The sequence below is a fragment of the Oreochromis niloticus genome, linkage group LG7 (assembly GCF_001858045.2).
Source record: "Oreochromis niloticus isolate F11D_XX linkage group LG7, O_niloticus_UMD_NMBU, whole genome shotgun sequence".
NCBI classification, from domain to species: Eukaryota; Metazoa; Chordata; class Actinopteri; order Cichliformes; family Cichlidae; genus Oreochromis; species Oreochromis niloticus.
Genome location: NC_031972.2, coordinates 36,525,410 through 36,541,939, shown reverse-complemented (window position 1 = coordinate 36,541,939; position 16,530 = coordinate 36,525,410). Strand labels below are relative to the sequence as shown.

General features: G+C 41.5%; 1 protein-coding gene across 2 annotated transcripts in view; it reads left to right on the top strand.

Annotated features, from left to right (window-relative positions):
- myo5b (myosin VB) overlaps window positions 1-14,720 on the top strand; it is a 48,643-nt gene extending 33,923 nt beyond the window's left edge. The window contains exons 24-40 of one of the 2 annotated variants that reach the window (XM_019361414.2): window positions 513-643; window positions 1,258-1,377; window positions 2,051-2,185; window positions 2,294-2,359; window positions 2,475-2,732; window positions 3,816-3,910; window positions 5,306-5,383; window positions 6,066-6,264; window positions 6,354-6,447; window positions 6,591-6,734; window positions 7,163-7,314; window positions 7,400-7,489; window positions 7,575-7,725; window positions 10,111-10,405; window positions 11,395-11,569; window positions 11,661-11,741; window positions 12,762-14,720. In XM_019361414.2, coding sequence (XP_019216959.1) covers window positions 513-643; window positions 1,258-1,377; window positions 2,051-2,185; window positions 2,294-2,359; window positions 2,475-2,732; window positions 3,816-3,910; window positions 5,306-5,383; window positions 6,066-6,264; window positions 6,354-6,447; window positions 6,591-6,734; window positions 7,163-7,314; window positions 7,400-7,489; window positions 7,575-7,725; window positions 10,111-10,405; window positions 11,395-11,569; window positions 11,661-11,741; window positions 12,762-12,914 — 2,417 coding nt within the window. In that variant the 3' untranslated portion in view covers window positions 12,915-14,720. The remainder of the gene's footprint in view (window positions 1-512; window positions 644-1,257; window positions 1,378-2,050; window positions 2,186-2,293; window positions 2,360-2,474; window positions 2,733-3,815; window positions 3,911-5,305; window positions 5,384-6,065; window positions 6,265-6,353; window positions 6,448-6,590; window positions 6,735-7,162; window positions 7,315-7,399; window positions 7,490-7,574; window positions 7,726-10,110; window positions 10,406-11,394; window positions 11,570-11,660; window positions 11,742-12,761) is intronic. The other variant, XM_019361415.2, reaches the window with a different exon arrangement.
- Window positions 14,721-16,530: the final 1,810 nt, after the last annotated feature.

The following is a 16,530-nucleotide window of genomic DNA, read 5'->3' as shown; positions in this document are numbered from 1 at the left end:
ACTAAATGAATTCATTCAGCCAATCAGCAGCAGGTAAATGTCTGTGTACCTGAAAGTTCACCTGCCGTCTGTGCCGATGAATTGCTGCACCGGTGGCAATGAGCAGTGCAGGAAAAACAAACCAGACTGGAGACGCATCAAATCTACTTAGTTATTTATTTTTGTTTGTTTTTACCCGAGTGAAAACAAACGATTACAAGCGATTACAGCTGAAACCACAGGAAGCTCTTCAGCTCAGCAACAGCTCAAGCAAACAGACCTGTGTCCTTGTGATGGACTTTTCCTTCGTGGTTTTAAATGGAAAAAGTGTGTAAGTGTGTCTTTTATGGAACTTAAAGCAAGCACAATTAGAACATTCAGTTACAGTTCAGAACTTAATCATCGATGTGAGTTTAACACCTTCATGTTTGGGAACTTTTTTCAGCTTCTTCTGAAGTGAAGCAGGCTGTGAAGAGTTTACAGCTTTACTTACTGAAAGCTGCTGTTCATTGATGGATGTGTGTGTGTTTCAGAGGAAGTGAGCAGTATGTCTCTGCAGTCGGAGCTGGATAAGGAGAGGGAGCGCTACCAGAACCTCCTCAAAGAGTTCTCCAGGCTGGAGCAGCGATATGACAACCTGAAAGAGGAGATGTCGCTCAACAAGGTGACCTCCTGACCTCAGAGAGACGTCATCACAAACACACTCACACACTGAAATTTATATTTGGAGGGTAACAATGAACTCCAGGTCATGGTGCAGTCCTTTAGGCATTCTCTGATTTAGAGTTCTGAATTAGGAGAAGGTAAAATATCTTTTTTTTCCCTGCAAATTGTTGGACCTCTTCCATTATGAAAAGAAAAAAATGGTTTTGTTAAGTAAAAGTATTAAATTGCAATGGTAAGGTAAGGTTGATCCCTGCACAGATGCAGTGGATAAACTAATCAGCGTTCTTTGCAGTCTGATCTATCAGTAAGAAAACTGTTGGCACTAGAATGGTGAAGGCATCGGGAAAAGTTAGAGCTGAAACAGACTTAAACACTACAGAAAAACCTACAGCCCTTACTGCTGTTTGTTGGAGGAGTCTGTGATTTGTAGAGTCTTGAAAAATGAAGCTATTTCCCTTCCTTACAAAAGTTAAATGAGTATTTTTATCTGAGAACTTCTGAGGTTTTCAAAAATTGTATGGTTTATTCTAGGTTTTCTTCCTAGACTTTCAGTCTATATATCAGTAACTTTAGTACATCTGTGGTGACGTTTTTCCTCCTGTCATCCTGCAGTTCCAGCCTGGCCACAGGAGGAACCCGTCCAATCAGAGCAGCCTGGAGTCGGACTCTAATTACCCATCTGTCTCCACCTCAGAGATTGGAGACACTGAGGACTCCATTCAGTTGGTGGACGTGAGTCAGTTTGAACTTTATCTGCACAGAGCATGCGTCAAAATACACAAGCAAAGAGTCAGAGATGGAAAAATAGAGGGCGTTCAGGATTTAAATCAGTAATGATGTGGGTAAAGTGTGATTATAGATTCTCCAGAAGTGCATGCAAGTTTGAACAAATGTTTTGCTGCAGTATATTCATTTATTCATTTAAGCCAGGGGTGTCAAACTCCAGGCCTCGAGGGCCGGTGTCCTGCAGGTTTTAGATATCACCCTGGGTCAACACACCTGCATCACATGATTAAGATAAGATAAGATAACCTTTATTAGTCCCACACGTGGGAAATTTGTTTTGTTACAGCAGAAAGTGGACAGTACAAAGTTACATAGAAAAATTAGAAGGAAAAACAAAAGATTAGTTAGTTCGTTACCAGAACTCTGGAGAACTTCAAGACATGTTGAGGAGGTAATTTAGCCATTTAAATCAGCTGTGCTGTATCAAGGACACATCTAAAACCTGCAGGACACCGGCCCTCGAGGCCTGGAGTTGGACACCTCTGATCTAAGCTGATGTGATCTGAACATAAGAAAAAAACATTGGTTTTAAATCTGAGTCACCTCATGAAGAGTACAATTGGCTGATTCAGTGTTCAGAGATGTGTTAAATGCTGGCTCTGATCATGCTGGTTTACAGGAGATGGGTATAGACAAGGCCGCTATGGATATTAGTCTATTCATGAAGCTGCAGAAGAGAGTCCGAGAGCTGGAGCAGGAGAGGAGGAAACTGCAGCTCACTGTGGAGAAGATGGAAGAGCTGGCCAAGCGAAAGGTGACTGAGCAAGGATTTACCAGAGGGGCTCAGCTGTTTCCTCTGAGTTTTTATCTGCAGGAAATGAATCGGGTTGTGATTTTTTTCTTTGTGCTTCCTTCATTTTAGGGCTCTGAGTCAAGGCTCTCCACCTCTGAGCAGGAGACAGCCGATCTGGCCTACAATAATCTCAAGGTACAAAACTTCTAATGCCATTTCATGGCATCAGGACTACTTCTTCTTTCAAACGAAGCTGATGTGTAACAAATCAACGTCTAAAACTTAAACGGTGAACTTTGTATCTCTGCAGAGGCAAGAGCTGGAATCGGAGAACAAGAAACTGAAGAACGACCTGAATGAGCTGAGGAAGACGGTCGCTGAGCGAGCCTCGCAGAACAGCTCATCTAATGAGCTACAGGACAGCTACAACCTGCTGCTGAGCCAGCTTAAATCAGCCAATGAGGAGTTGGATGCTCGCAAGGAGGAAGTCCTCATCCTCAGGACGCAGATTGTGAGCGCGGCCCAGCTGCAGGAGAAGAACGAGAATATCCTGAGCCTGAACACAACGGTATCACATTAACAAAGTTCTAAACCTTAGGAGGAGGCCAGATTTTTATTTGTTCTTCATCATGCTACACCACACACAATAGATGGACCAAAGCTTCACTTGTTCTCTTTGGAAAAACACATTATCATCAGTGTAGAAGCTCAGCTTTGTGTTGGCAGCGTGTCTGCACGTCTAGAAAAGTGAAATAAGCTTTGGCTGTGAGGTCAGTTTAAACATTTTAAAAGGCAGCCAAGACAATTTCTCTCTGTGGTGTTTCTGTTTGTGATTACAGCTCTCAAGAGACATTCATCTCTTAAAGAATACGATTTTTCTGACAGAAGGTTCTTTTAAAGGAAACTATTATTATCACCATTATTATCATAATCATCATCATCATCATCATCATCATTATTATTATTATTATTATTATTATTATTATTATTATTATTACAACAAAGACAAATGGCCCCAGAACCAAACCTTGTGGTGTGCCCTTATGCAGCTTCACAGAGGTGGAAATCTGCTTATTCCCTCCTTATTCAGAAGTAATGAGGTCACTGCAAAGTGATGCAATATTAAATCATTTGATATTTAACTCGTATTACACAGTGGTGTACTCACTTCCACTGTTCGACCTACTTCCACATACAGACGTGAGTATAAATAGGCTTTGCGGTCTCAAGTTCAGATAGGAAGCACTGTCCAGCCCGATTCCAACAGAAACTGGAGTTTAAGGTCAAAGAGGAAATTTAAAAACTTTTATTTATGGAAAGAGGGTATGTTACAATATTACGGATCATTTAAAGGCGCAGTAACAGCTGGCTCAAAGTGATTGAAAATGTGACAGAACACTTTCCACGAGGCTGCAGCAACGAGCTGGATCCTGCTTTAGACATTTTGTGAGAGACATGAAGTCTCTCACCTGCTGCCGTTGCTTTCAGACAAACACACAGTCTGCAGTGCAGTGGATGAGTCAGAGGGCTGAGCATGTATATGAATTTATCGTGTTCATGTGTCATCTGTCTGTGTGTTAGAGTGATATTAAAATCAGGTCAGAGAGCTGCTGTTGTGGTGATGTGACATGCTCTTTCTGTGTCTGAGCAGGAAACTGATTCTAGTCCTGTGGTGAACAACAGCAAAGAGCCTGTGGACAAAGAGGAGGCGCTCAAAGCTTACCATGGACTGTGTGAGTCCAAAAAGTAAGTGACTAAAGAACCGAAACCAGCCAGCTTTACCACAGTGAGGTATTTGGAAAGAAGAGATTCTTTATACAGGTCACGTCAGCTGATCTCATCTTTAGTTATTGACACAAAAGGCTTTGAATGCACTTTTGTGCTCTGGCTTTTCTCAGGTATAAGATTTAAAAATCCTTCTTTTCTTCTCTAATGAGTGATCCTGTTTATTGAAACTTTCTGAGACTTTAAATCAGATTTCAAAGCGACAGATTGCTGGATTGCTGGACAGAAGTGAAGGACACAAAGACTGCGATAGACAGTCCTCGTGTCCTTCACTTCTGTCTTTGTTGCTGTCAGCTGTACTGAAGCGTCAACAGATCACAGTTCTCTTTCCTTTACACATCTTCAGTCTCTACTCATTTTTAATGTCCAGTTTGAGAGTCTCACGAGACTCTGAGGCTTTCCCCAAACCTACATAACGATCAACGGGTAGCTCCTTACCTCTGAACACAGAAACAAAACCACAAAACAGAAACAAACTCCATCCTTGAAAAAGCAAAAAAACAAAAAACAAAAAAACAGCTGGTTTAAATTTGGCTCCTTCTGCACATCTGGGCCACATCCAGCTCGTCTCTAGAAGGACTGTTCTGACAACTTGAAATTGCATATCTGTGATTTTTACCACAAACTCTGAGAAAACAAAACTGATCTGACTTCATGTCGAGCATCATCACTGCTGATCTGAGCTCTTCTATGGAAGCTGGTTCCATTGAAGAGGGGCCTGCAAGACTCTGCCTCCCATTCTACTTTTAAATACTCTAAGAACAACAAGTGCTTATAGTGAAGTGCTCTAATGGTACTATAAGGTCATTAAGATATGATGGGGCCTGATTATTTAAGAACTTGTATATGAGAAGCAGGAGTTTGAATTCTGGATTTAACAGGGAGCCAGTGAAGGGGAAATATAGCTTCAGAACACATCATAGACACACCTGCTGAACCAGCACAGTCTCACTGCACTTCATTTCACTTAGTCACATCAAATCTGTTCATTTGTGTTTCTAGAAATGAATTTCCCCATTTTTGATTTCAATCTTTGGTCTGATATCTCCTCATGTGCACGTGTTACATTTTTAACGTGCAAAAAAAAAATAAAAAATTGTGGTTTGGGTTAAATTAAAACACCTCTGGGTCATTCTTTTCCATCTGATCCATGAGAACACAGGGCTGTGATCATCATAAATATCGAGTGTAGCTCTAACTGTTTTAGTAGCAGCAGCTGAAGTTGTGGTTTTTCTCTTGTTTATGTGGCGACTAACCTCTCTGCTGCTCTTCCTCCTCTCTGTTCGCTGCGTTGCTCCTCACATGCTGCTTTTATCTGCTTCTGTGTGTCCTCTGCCTGCTGCTGCTGGACACCAGTAACCATCAGGACTGGTGTTACCTGAATGAAGATGGAGAGCTGGGCTTGGCTTACCAGGGCCTCAAACAAGTGGCCAGGTTTCTGTTTGCTCACTTCCTCTGCTTCCTTTCATGTTTTCATCTCTTTCTGCACTGTTCATCATTGCTGTAATGTTCTGGACCTCAGTCTGCTTGTGAAATGCCGCTGTTACACCCAGTGTGTGAAATATGAGAATGCTCTTAGCCCCTAATTAAAACCCGCCATGTGAACTCGATCTGGATTTGAAGTTTGTTTATGAGCCCAGAAAGCAGCTGTTATAGTTCAGCTTCAGGCGACGATTATCCTCAATATTCTCTTTATATGCTTGAGAGTTGCTGATGAATCATTTGCAGTTTAATATTCATGCAGCCTGAAGAGGAGGACACCATCCCTTTACAATACCCAAACATCAGCGTCACCTCAGTATTAACTCAGTGATTCACACAGTCACATGTCAGTGCTGACTCAGCGACTTTTAGAGCAAAAATCACATAAAATTATTATTTCCAGAATAAAACAAACAAAGTAAACCTTCATCATGAACCTTCAGTGTGATATTATTTCATGGGAAGGTTAGTGAAAATGTGTCTGAGGCCTCAGAGGATGTTTCACACGCTGGCTGTATCACCGCTGATCTGTCTGTGCTGTGTTTTGCTGTGGTTTTTTTTTTTTTTTGGTGTGTGTTCTTTGTGTTGTTTTCGGTATCTGTCAGTAACACTCTGGTCCTCTCGGCCATGCCAGGCTGCTGGAGGCTCAGCTGCAGACTCAGTCCAGGCAGCACAAAGACGAGCTGGAGGCCCTTCACACTCAGATTGAGCTGCTGAAGGGTGACATCGAGGACAAGCAGGAAAAGCTCAGCTACATGATGTCTCTGTCTCCAGAGGCTCAGGTGGAGTACAGCGTCCAGCAGGAGATCACACGGCTCACCAATGACAACCTGGTAAGCAAGACTGCAGCTGCCGCTGCTGCCGGACTCCCTTCCTGTTTCTTTTTTTCTGTTTTCTGACGCTGCTCTGTGTCTTCCTGCAGGATCTCAAAGAGCTGGTGGAGAAGCTGGAGAAGAACGAGAGGAAGCTGAAGAAGCAGCTCAAGATCTACATGAAGAAGGTCCAGGAGCTGGAAGGTAACAGGAAAACAAGAAGCTGCTCTGTAGAGCTGCACCTGATGGTCAGAGGCTAAGTGTGTGTGTGTGTGTGTGTGTGTGTGTGTGTGTGTGTGTGTGTGTGTGTGTGTGTGTGTGTGTGTCTCCATGTGTCTGTTTTTCAGCTGCTCAAGCAGCAGTTCAGAGCAGCAGGTCCAAACCTGAGCTGATACGCCAGGTGACCGTCCAGAGGAAGGAGAAGGACTTTGAGGGGATGCTGGAGTACAACAAGGAGGACGAGGCGCTGCTGGTCAAGACCCTGATCAATGGTAAGAACATCACCCCAGATTCATATGATCATTCTGTCTTACAGCAGGTTTCATATTGTGGGTGAGGTATTCCCTGAATTTGTTGTTAAGGCACTGCATCCACCTGCCTTTATGTTCAAACCACATGCTGGATAAGAAGACTTCTCCCACAGCTTTTCAGAAGTTAGAATATTTGTTTAGCTTCCATTCTAACTTAAATATTTAATAAATCAGGTAGTTAGAAAAGCAGCACAAGAAGCTGTCTGGTTTCCAGCTGTTTCTTTAGTTCCCCAACTTCCCTCACAGTGATGGCTTTACTGTCACTAAAGTTGAGCTGGAGGTGAAGTTGAAAATATGTGCTAACAAGACGAGTAGCAGGATGCATGTCCTCAGGATAAAAAAACCAGAGTTATTTCACCCATTGCATGGTTACAAACATGTGATTTCAGACATCCGCCCCAGCAACGTGTCGGGTACAGTGCCCTGTCTGCCAGCTTACATCCTCTTCATGTGCATCCGCCATGCTGACTACATCAATGATGACCAGAAGGTGGAGTCTCTGCTTACCTCTACCATCAACGCAATCAAGAAGGTCCTGAAGGTCAGTGCTACTGCACACACAGCCCACCTGTCTGATTCCACACACAGGTTCTTTTATTTTGAAAGTGCTTTTATTCATTCTGCAGAAGAACAACGATGACTTTGAGATGACATCCTTCTGGTTGGCCAACACCAGCCGACTACTTCACTGTCTGAAGCAATACAGTGGTGAGGAGGTGAGGACCTGATCGATATCTGTAATGAATGAGCAGACAGAAGCAGCAATTAACCACTCTCACATCCTGGCATCTTCTTCTTCAGGCATTTATGACACAGAACACGCCCAAACAGAACGAACACTGTCTGAAGAACTTTGACCTGGCTGAGTACAGACAGGTGTTGAGCGATCTCTCCATCCAGATCTACCAGCAACTCATCAAAGTGGCAGAAGGCATCATTCAGCCCATGATCGGTGAGTTTCCATCATTAGAGACACCAAAGAGGAGAATTTTATGGTTTGATGCATTTCATTACAAGATGTATAAATGCACAAAATGCATTGGTTATGTTGTGCTTAAAGAAATATGCAGCTTGTTGTGTTATTTCAGCATGGTTAAAAATAAAGAGCTCAGGACCTTATAGAAAACTTTGCAAAGCTCCTCTCTCGCTGGATGGTCAAGTGTCTTGTAATATAAGTTGCATTCATCAGTCAGATTTCTAGAAGTATAAATATCCAGCCAGTAGAAGGAGACTAGAAGCAGTTTGAGATATGTTTGATCAACTCTGCCTTTCTCCTGTTGCAGCAGCTTCATTTACAAAATTCTTAAAGAGTTATTTCACATTTTTCCACAAAATATTTGGGGCTTATCCAGGATGTTTAACCTGACTCCTACAGTGAGAATTTTAATCTTTAATCTGAAAAGCCTGAGGTTGTTTTCTTTAAGTATGTGGAAGGTAGTAATATATTGTTTGACCTTTTTTTTTTTTTTTTTTTTCCCACCGGAGTTGTAAAATTGTGCATGTTTAAAATGGAAAATTGCATTTTAATTTCTGCGTGAGTAGTTGAAAAAATGAAAACATGCTGGACTTTGCTGACTGTGTGTTCAGGACATGTAACTGTGTTCCTTGAGAAAGCCAGCTGCTTGACATACCCACAGAAGTGGGTATAGAGTCAGTTGTGGGGAAAGAGGTACTTTCCCCCCCCAAGTGCCTTTATGAGAAACACAAACATGTTTGTGCTGAAAACAGCTGACAAAACCATCCGTTAGTGTGTTTAAACCAGATGGACAGTAGTCTGGTGGTAAATTAAAAAGAAGAGAAAGTGAAAATAAAGACTTCTGGAGCCCACAGGATAAAATGATGACAACGACAGCTGTGTCATATCTGTCATGAAGCCTCATCTCTGTTGTTGTATATGAAAAACTGAGTGACTTAACCACAACCCGAATCTGCAGTCATCATTTTCAGTCTTATAAAACATGCAGTGTGCATTATTGAGCAGCTGTCAAAGATGTTTGGCTTTCACAGATCATTGCTCTCTATTGCAGTGACATTTTAGAGATGAGCCTCACTAGTAGCTGCTGTTTCAGCTGCTGTCAGCCAAAACATTAATGCAAAGGTTAATGGTGCAACCAAACCAAATAGTGTCCAAGGAAACATTTCTGTGTTCTTAATTCACAGCTGAACGAATGGCATCATTTATTTTAACTCACTGCTGTAACCGCATCATTGAAGGAGCTGAGGACCACCCAAGAAGACCTGATAGAATTACACAGAAAAATAGAATCAGGTTTCTAATGTACTGTCAAGCAAAACCATCATTGTGTAGTGAGAGCAGCACGAAACGGAATCGAAGCTTTATTTAGATGCTAAACTAAATGATAAATGTTCTCATTTGTAGTGTTTGGTGAAGTGTCATAACACCAGGACAAAGCAGGTTATCACAACAACACCATGGTGAAATCTTCTAGTCCCACTCTCCTCTTGTTTTTTGTTGGTTTGGGTTCTGGTTGAGTTTGTCTGTTGAACACTTGGGGAATTTTTTTCAGAAACTACGTCACTCTGAGGTAGCAGCTGACTCATTTCGTCCCCATATGAGTCATCATGTGACTTTCTGTTATCTGACTCTGCACAGTGGTTACCGCAGGAACCACAGAGTTGTGGTCAGTGTGAACTTCGTCGTTATTAAAGGTATTTTTATCTACCAGAAGTCTTTAAGTTGAACAGAGTACACGCAGGTTAAAAAATCCCCTCAGAGCTGCAGGACGATTATCAGTGGACAGATGAGTATCGAGTTCGGGTCAAATCGCAGAGTAAACCTAAAACACGGTCCAGAGCTTGAAGACAGAAGAGTTTTGGGTTTTTCTGGCGAATGCATACCCTCCACCAAAGCAAATGAGTCTCTGAGCTGCTGCGGGAATTCAACCACAATCAGCTGGATGTTCTTGAAGTGAGCAAAGTAAAACTGAATTGAAGTAGCTAACAGCGAACATGGATTCATGGTTCAGATCAAAGCAAGCAACTCAAGACTGCCTCAACATACCTGGAGCTGCAACCTCATCGAAGATCTGAGAACTCTGGAGTCTAAATGGAGAGAAGCCAAAACCACAGAGTGACTGGAGAACAACGCAACAAGCGTTGGAGGAACTAAGTCTATATAGCACCATGCTGTTTTGGGTTTTTTTTTGTTGTTGTTGTTTCTAGATCTTTTTGCTGCTGGTGTAGGTCTGTACTTTCCCATCTGTTCAATACACGTTCTTCTTTGTATGTCAGCGTCAGAGTTTTACCTCCAGTTTGGCAGCTTTTATCTTCATGATGTTTTCTGAACTCCTTTTCTGGTTTCTATTTTCCCATCCAGTGTCAGCCATGTTGGAGAGCGAGAGCATCCCCAGCCTGGCGGGCGTGAAGCCGATGGGCTACAGGAACCGTTCGTCCAGCATGGACACGGACGCCGACGGCCCCACCAGCTACACCCTGCAGGCCCTGATCAAGCAGCTGGGGCAGTTCAACAACATCATGCGAGACCACGGCCTGGACCCCGAGATCATAGGTCAGGTGGTCCGGCAGCTCTTCCACTGCATCAACGCCGTCACCCTTAACAACCTGCTGCTGCGCAAGGACGTCTGCTCCTGGAGCACCGGCATGCAGCTCAGGTACTGCAGCCGACACCCACAAGCTCAACTTTATAGTTTGTACTCCATTACAATGCAAAACTGTAGCAACAAATTTACTAAAATCTGTGAATTATGTCGAGTACCATATAGATTTTATAATTTTGTCTTTATACTTGATATTGCAGGTTTTTCATTGAATTAGAATCCAGTGAAAATTTCTGTGCAGGTTAAATGAACTTGAAAAGAAAAAACTAAAACTTATCCTCTACATTTCTGTATAATCACCAAAACAAAAAACAGACAGACAGTTAACAAACATGTGTTTGTTAGCTGGTTGATGGTTTGACACGTCAGTGAGCTGAGCTCCTCTGTGAGGTTCTTCCCTCGTTAGTTACAAGTTCTAGAGGTAAATGGTGCAGATAGCTTCAGCTGTGGTTATTGGCTCATTTTTTATCAACAAACCTAACAATAATCCCAAACAGGTCACTAATTACACAGTTAATTTACAGCCAGCTGTTCCATCACTACAGGCTGCGCTTTTGTGGCTTTTTCATGCAGTACACAACAACATATCACCTCAATCCAACATGACTGTGTCAGTTAAATAGAAAGAATGGAATACAACAGCATCAAGTTAATGATTATGTTCTAATATATTCATATCATGGAAGCTTAAATTGAGTTTTAGGTTGTGCTCTGTCCAAAATAATAATTTTAAAAAGTCTCTTAAGAAGTGAAATTATCACAATACTAATCTTTCTGGGGCGACAAGAAAGAACAAGACATCAAATTCCTCATGAGAAGCAGTGGTAGAAGAAGAGCATTGACCAGGTTACATAATGTGCTGGTTTCTTGTTAATGTTCAGATTCAGGTTGGAAAAAGATCGCGCAGAGAGATGGAGGTCGGCTTTAACGTCACTTTGAGCTAAAACCATGTTTGCCTGAACCACAGATGGGTCTGTCTGTGAGCCTGAACTCTGTGGGTCCCCCATAAACCCCATCCCTGATTTTTTTGTGTGTGTGTTCAGGTACAACACCAGTCAGTTGGAGGAGTGGCTCAGAGGAAATAACTTGTATCAGAGTAAAGCTGCAGCCACTCTGGAGCCGATCATTCAGGCTGCACAGCTGCTGCAGGTCAAGAAGAAAACGTCGCAGGACGCCGAGGCCATCTGCACGCTGTGCACCGCACTCACCATGCAGCAGGTACGCTCAGCTCATCTGAGCCCCAAGCAGCCAGTCGATAACACAGACCCAATCAGATAATGACAAGATGTTAACCTGCTGTCTCCTGCAGATCGTGAAAATCCTGAACCTCTACACTCCTCTGAACGAGTTTGAAGAACGAGTCACCGTGTCCTTCATCAGAAACATTCAGGTGTGAATCACACAGTGTTTAGCTGCTTATACCTCTACCAAACACCAGAGGGAGGATTCCTCTGGGACATAAGAAGAACAAATGTAAATGTTTTTAAGCATAAAAGGTGGAATCTGAACGTCAGCTCCACTTACAGCAGATGTGATGTTAGAAGTTTTAACACCTCATGCTGCTGGTGCCAAACAGGGAACCAATCAGATCATTTAAAAACAGAACTGCAGCATATTACTGGGAAAACAAACCTTTGTATGCTGTTGCAAAAAGCAATAAAAATATTGTTTTAAAAAAAACAAAACAAAAAAACAGAACTGCAGAATTATTTTTGCTTCTGTGCTTCTTATTCTGCTTTGGAAATAGTTCAGTTTGGTGGTGTGAAAAAGAAAAAAGACTCTGTATGAGGACCTCTGCTTTTACTTCTGTTTTCTACCGAAGTGTTTCCAACTTTGTACTGCCCACGTCCAATGTAGATATTTGGGAAATAAACAAAACCAGGAGCTCCCAGCAGTTTTCAGGAAAACCTGATATCTTACACAAATCCTTTAAAATGCCCACGTTCAGTCTGATGAGGCAAGTGTAAACATACTTATCCAATAATGTAAATTCTGCGAAAAACTGTTTTGCTGTCTTCCGATAAACTGAAACTGTTTGACTGTAAGTGCAAACTTAAAGATTGTACAACTAAAAACAGCTGAATTGCTTTCAGCTGCCTCGGTCCTGCTGCCAGAAACATGGCAGTAGTTTTCCAGAACAAAGTTCATGAATCCAGGTCACCAACTGTCCTGGAACAGGAGAGTAAGCAGGAGCCACTGCCTCCAGAAACTAGAAGCTTTCTGTTTGTCTGCATTCAGATTCATTTCAGCTGTGTGGAACATGAGACAGCAAAAACATGAAATATAAACAGGTTTCTGATGTCTGTTCGTTTTGGTTTTTTTGTATTCTGAATACTTTGCCTCTACGGGACCAGTGATGTCAGTCTGTATGTACCTCATGTTTGACTTCTCTCTGTCTCTGTGTGTCCAGAATCGCCTTCAGGAGAGGAATGACCCTCCTCAGCTTCTTTTGGATACCAAACACACCTTCCCGGTCCTCTTCCCTTACTCGCCGTCTGCCCTCAGCCTGGAGATGCTGCACTTTCCTGCCTCGCTCAACATCGACTTCCTCGTCAGAGTCTGATGACCTGCTTTTAATCCGAACTCTCACTAATCTGACTGTTTCCCAGCAGCGTCTGCTGCCTGACACCTCTTATTGTTCATAATGTTTCTGTCTCCATGTCTTCCTGAGAGCGGCACGTCTGCCTTTCTGCCGAACAAGTTCATCTCCTCACGTTTCTCTGAAGTTAATCCTCCACATGTTTCTGAAAAAACCTGCAGAAGGTTCAATCCCGTCTGTGGAGTCCACATCACAGTTGTTCTTCTCTGATGGAAAACTGTGCTGCTGTTTGAGTAGATAAAGAGACACAGAAGCTAACAGAAGGAGCAGGAAGGTGTGCAGAAGGATGAAGGAGGTCAGGAAGAAAGTTCAGAAGGCTCATTTAAACTCAGAAGAAAACAGAAGGAAAAACAAGATTTTTTTTTAGATGTGCATGAAGGTTTCTGAAGATTTCAAACACAGACAAACATCAGCGACCCGAATAACTGACAATATTCAGCGTTTAAAAGTTCAGGCTCAATCAGTCGAAATGGCATGAGATTAGTTGGATGTGTTAGAGGAGTAACAAGTTGATTTCTGTAGACTCTTTACGTCCTTTGAGCCTTAAAGGTTGTGGGTCGTATTTATTTATTTATTTAGTTATTCAGTAGCATTAACAGGCTGGTTATCTCCTTCTGTCCTGATATAACGACACCTTAAAACACTAAAATTACACTAAACTAAAACCAAGCTGTTAACAGTTATTTAATCTCATATTCGCTCCTGCTCCTCTGTGATCGAGGCTTCTGGGCTTGTAGAGATTTTTGGCATTGCAGCCAAACTCTGTTACTACAGACCAGTCATGTGACTCTCAGCGGCTCCTAATACACAGTCAGCTGTGGAGGATCCCAAACGTGTGAGAAGAAAACAGAAGTTATCAGATCTGTGATCGTTTGGCCAATTAAAAAACTAAATGATAAAATAAAGCTGCAAACGAAAGCAAATGTTTAACATGAAACTAACTGCTGGGACACGTGAGGGTTATTCAGGTTGGCTGGTGCAGAGACGTGAATCTTGTTTTTCTTGTATTTAAAGAGAGAAAGATGTTTGAATGTAGGCGAATAAATGAAGCGATGAAGATGAGACGGTGTCGTTTTTAATAACAGCTGCTGGCAGGTGTGAAAGCAGTTAATGAGCTAAAGAGCAGGTAGGTTGTTCTCCCCCTGATTTTTGCAAAACCTTGTTGTTCACTCAGCTGGTGCAGAAAAGTCTGGAAAACACAAATCAACACTTTATTTTCTTTTCTTTTTTTGGACTTTTTCTTTTCTGAGCGATCTCCTCTGAGAGTCTGTGCAGGACTTTCACTTTGTCTCTCTGTGATGTTGTTTATTTCTGTGGGAAATTATTTTTTTTACCATTTCTGTTCTTCTGTTTCTCTCTTTTGCACCACATGTGGAAACACTAATACGTAAAATACTAAATATGCACAAGATAACACTGCAAACCATCACACCCTCACATTTTTCCTTTTCCTCCAAACCCACGTGCCATTCTACGCTGATGATGTTCATGTTTCTGATCATGTTGGATGCCATTCATCTTCATCTTTTTATGAAGTGCAAATGTAACAAAATGAAGTTTCACTGCAAACCTGCTGTGCACAAGTTTAATAATTCAGGTCATTCATAACACAAAAAGTGCAAAATGGATATTTTTGTGCTGACTTCACACGTAACTGAATGTTTGGTTTTATTCTGCAGTAAAGTTCTTCAGTTTGGGATGTTTGTTTGAATCTGAATGAATTGAGTCGCTCACTGTAACTCAAAGAATATATTTTGGAATTGAAGTCTCGCTGATGTTCTGTTAGCGTCTTCTTTGTCATTACCTTAGTGAAATGCTTTGTTTATGAAATGAAATTTCTTATTGAAAACATTTTTGGCAAAAAAATATAGACGTTATTTCCACAGTTTAGATGAAGCTGATGGGAGTTTAACTTATCTGAGTTTACACACTTGTAGCTGCTCTGATCATTCAGAGAGCTGAGCTGAGCCCCTTGTTTCTGCCCCAAACTCACAGCTGGGGCATGTTTACAGGTTTGTTTGTTGACTCGGCTCACTGCTTATAGTGGCAACCTGAAACTGCTGAAGCCTATATTAAAAACAGAAGATTTTTGAGAATATGAAACCACTAAATGCACTTTGTTAGGCCTAGGTGTAAACTTCAGTTTAGACTTGAATCAGAACATAAAAGAAGTGGATTTGGAGAAAACTGCAGTCACAGCAATGAGCTCATCACTAAAAATGAAAGTCTGACAGGTTTTTAATGTGCAGAGAACTTTTACAAATGACAAAAATTTCACATTGAAATGGTCCTTAAACGCAAATTATATCAGGATTCTTTCCCCTAACAAGAGATACAAAAGCAGCCTGATGTCAGTGCATTAATCTTCTCAGTGTGCCGTCTTCACAGAGAAGATTAAAGTAAGAAGATTTATTTGCAAGTGATTCCAAACATCTAAGAGCAGCACATATATGCACATACCTGGTGTCTGATTTCTGAAAAAATGTTTACCTTAAAGTGTTGCGGAAAAGCTACAAACTGGTGAAAAAAATGAACCAACACCGAGATTTGAGCATCTAATGCCCCAAAAGGACTCAAATGCTTCACCTGATGTGTTCCTCCAAAAATACTTTCTGAGTTACAGTCAGAATGAAAAACACTGAATTAAAAATGAATCTGCAAAATATAAACATGACTAAAATTAAACCTGATTAATAAACCCATTCAGTGCATTTTACTTAACTTTATCCTCAAATAACTCAGTTATTCTGCAACATTAAGAATCTAATTTCTTTATATTCATCTTCAACAATCACAAAGTTTCTTCAAACTGCAAAAGAATAAAACCCAGTTTTTAAACCCAGTCTGATGATGGGGCACTTTGGTGCTCGACACGTCACTGATGTTGGAGGAAAATAAGATTTATCACCCTGAAATAAAACTACAATGTTCTCGAATGTTTCTGATCTTTAACTGAATAAATAGTATAAAAATGTCTCCCTCCCTGCCTCCCCACAGTCTGCACTGACTGTTGGCAGAGAAGAAGAAGAGCAGCTCTGTGAACGAGGATTTGGTTTGCTTCCCACAGCAGCTCGCTGTCAGTTGTGCCAGCTGTCGGCCTGCGAGGTCGTCCGTGGTTTACCTGTCGCTCAGGTGGCTCAAAGCTTCACAGGACGCCCACTGATCTGCTTCACACTCTTACACACACACTGTGACTGCAGGCTTATTAAAACACTGAGTCACTGTCGGGCAAAAGAGTGAATGTTTTTAATTAAACAGTCGTATTTAATAAAATATATTCACCATCTTCAGTTTGTTAAGGTTTTATCGTAAAACAAAACTAAACAATTGTGGAACAGAATTTAAACTGGATTTTAGAAAAGTGGAAACTACCCGAAACAATAATGTACACTTAAGGTTAAATATAAAACTAGAGGAAGTATCTTTAGTTTTAGTTTCTTCTTCTTCATTTTAAAGTTTGACAAAAATCAAAAATAATATTATAAAAGCTGAAAAAACCCCACTGAAACAAACTCCATCTTGAAACTCCAACAACCAGTTTCAAACCATTTTCCTCTTCATGAGTCTGCATGTTATTTAT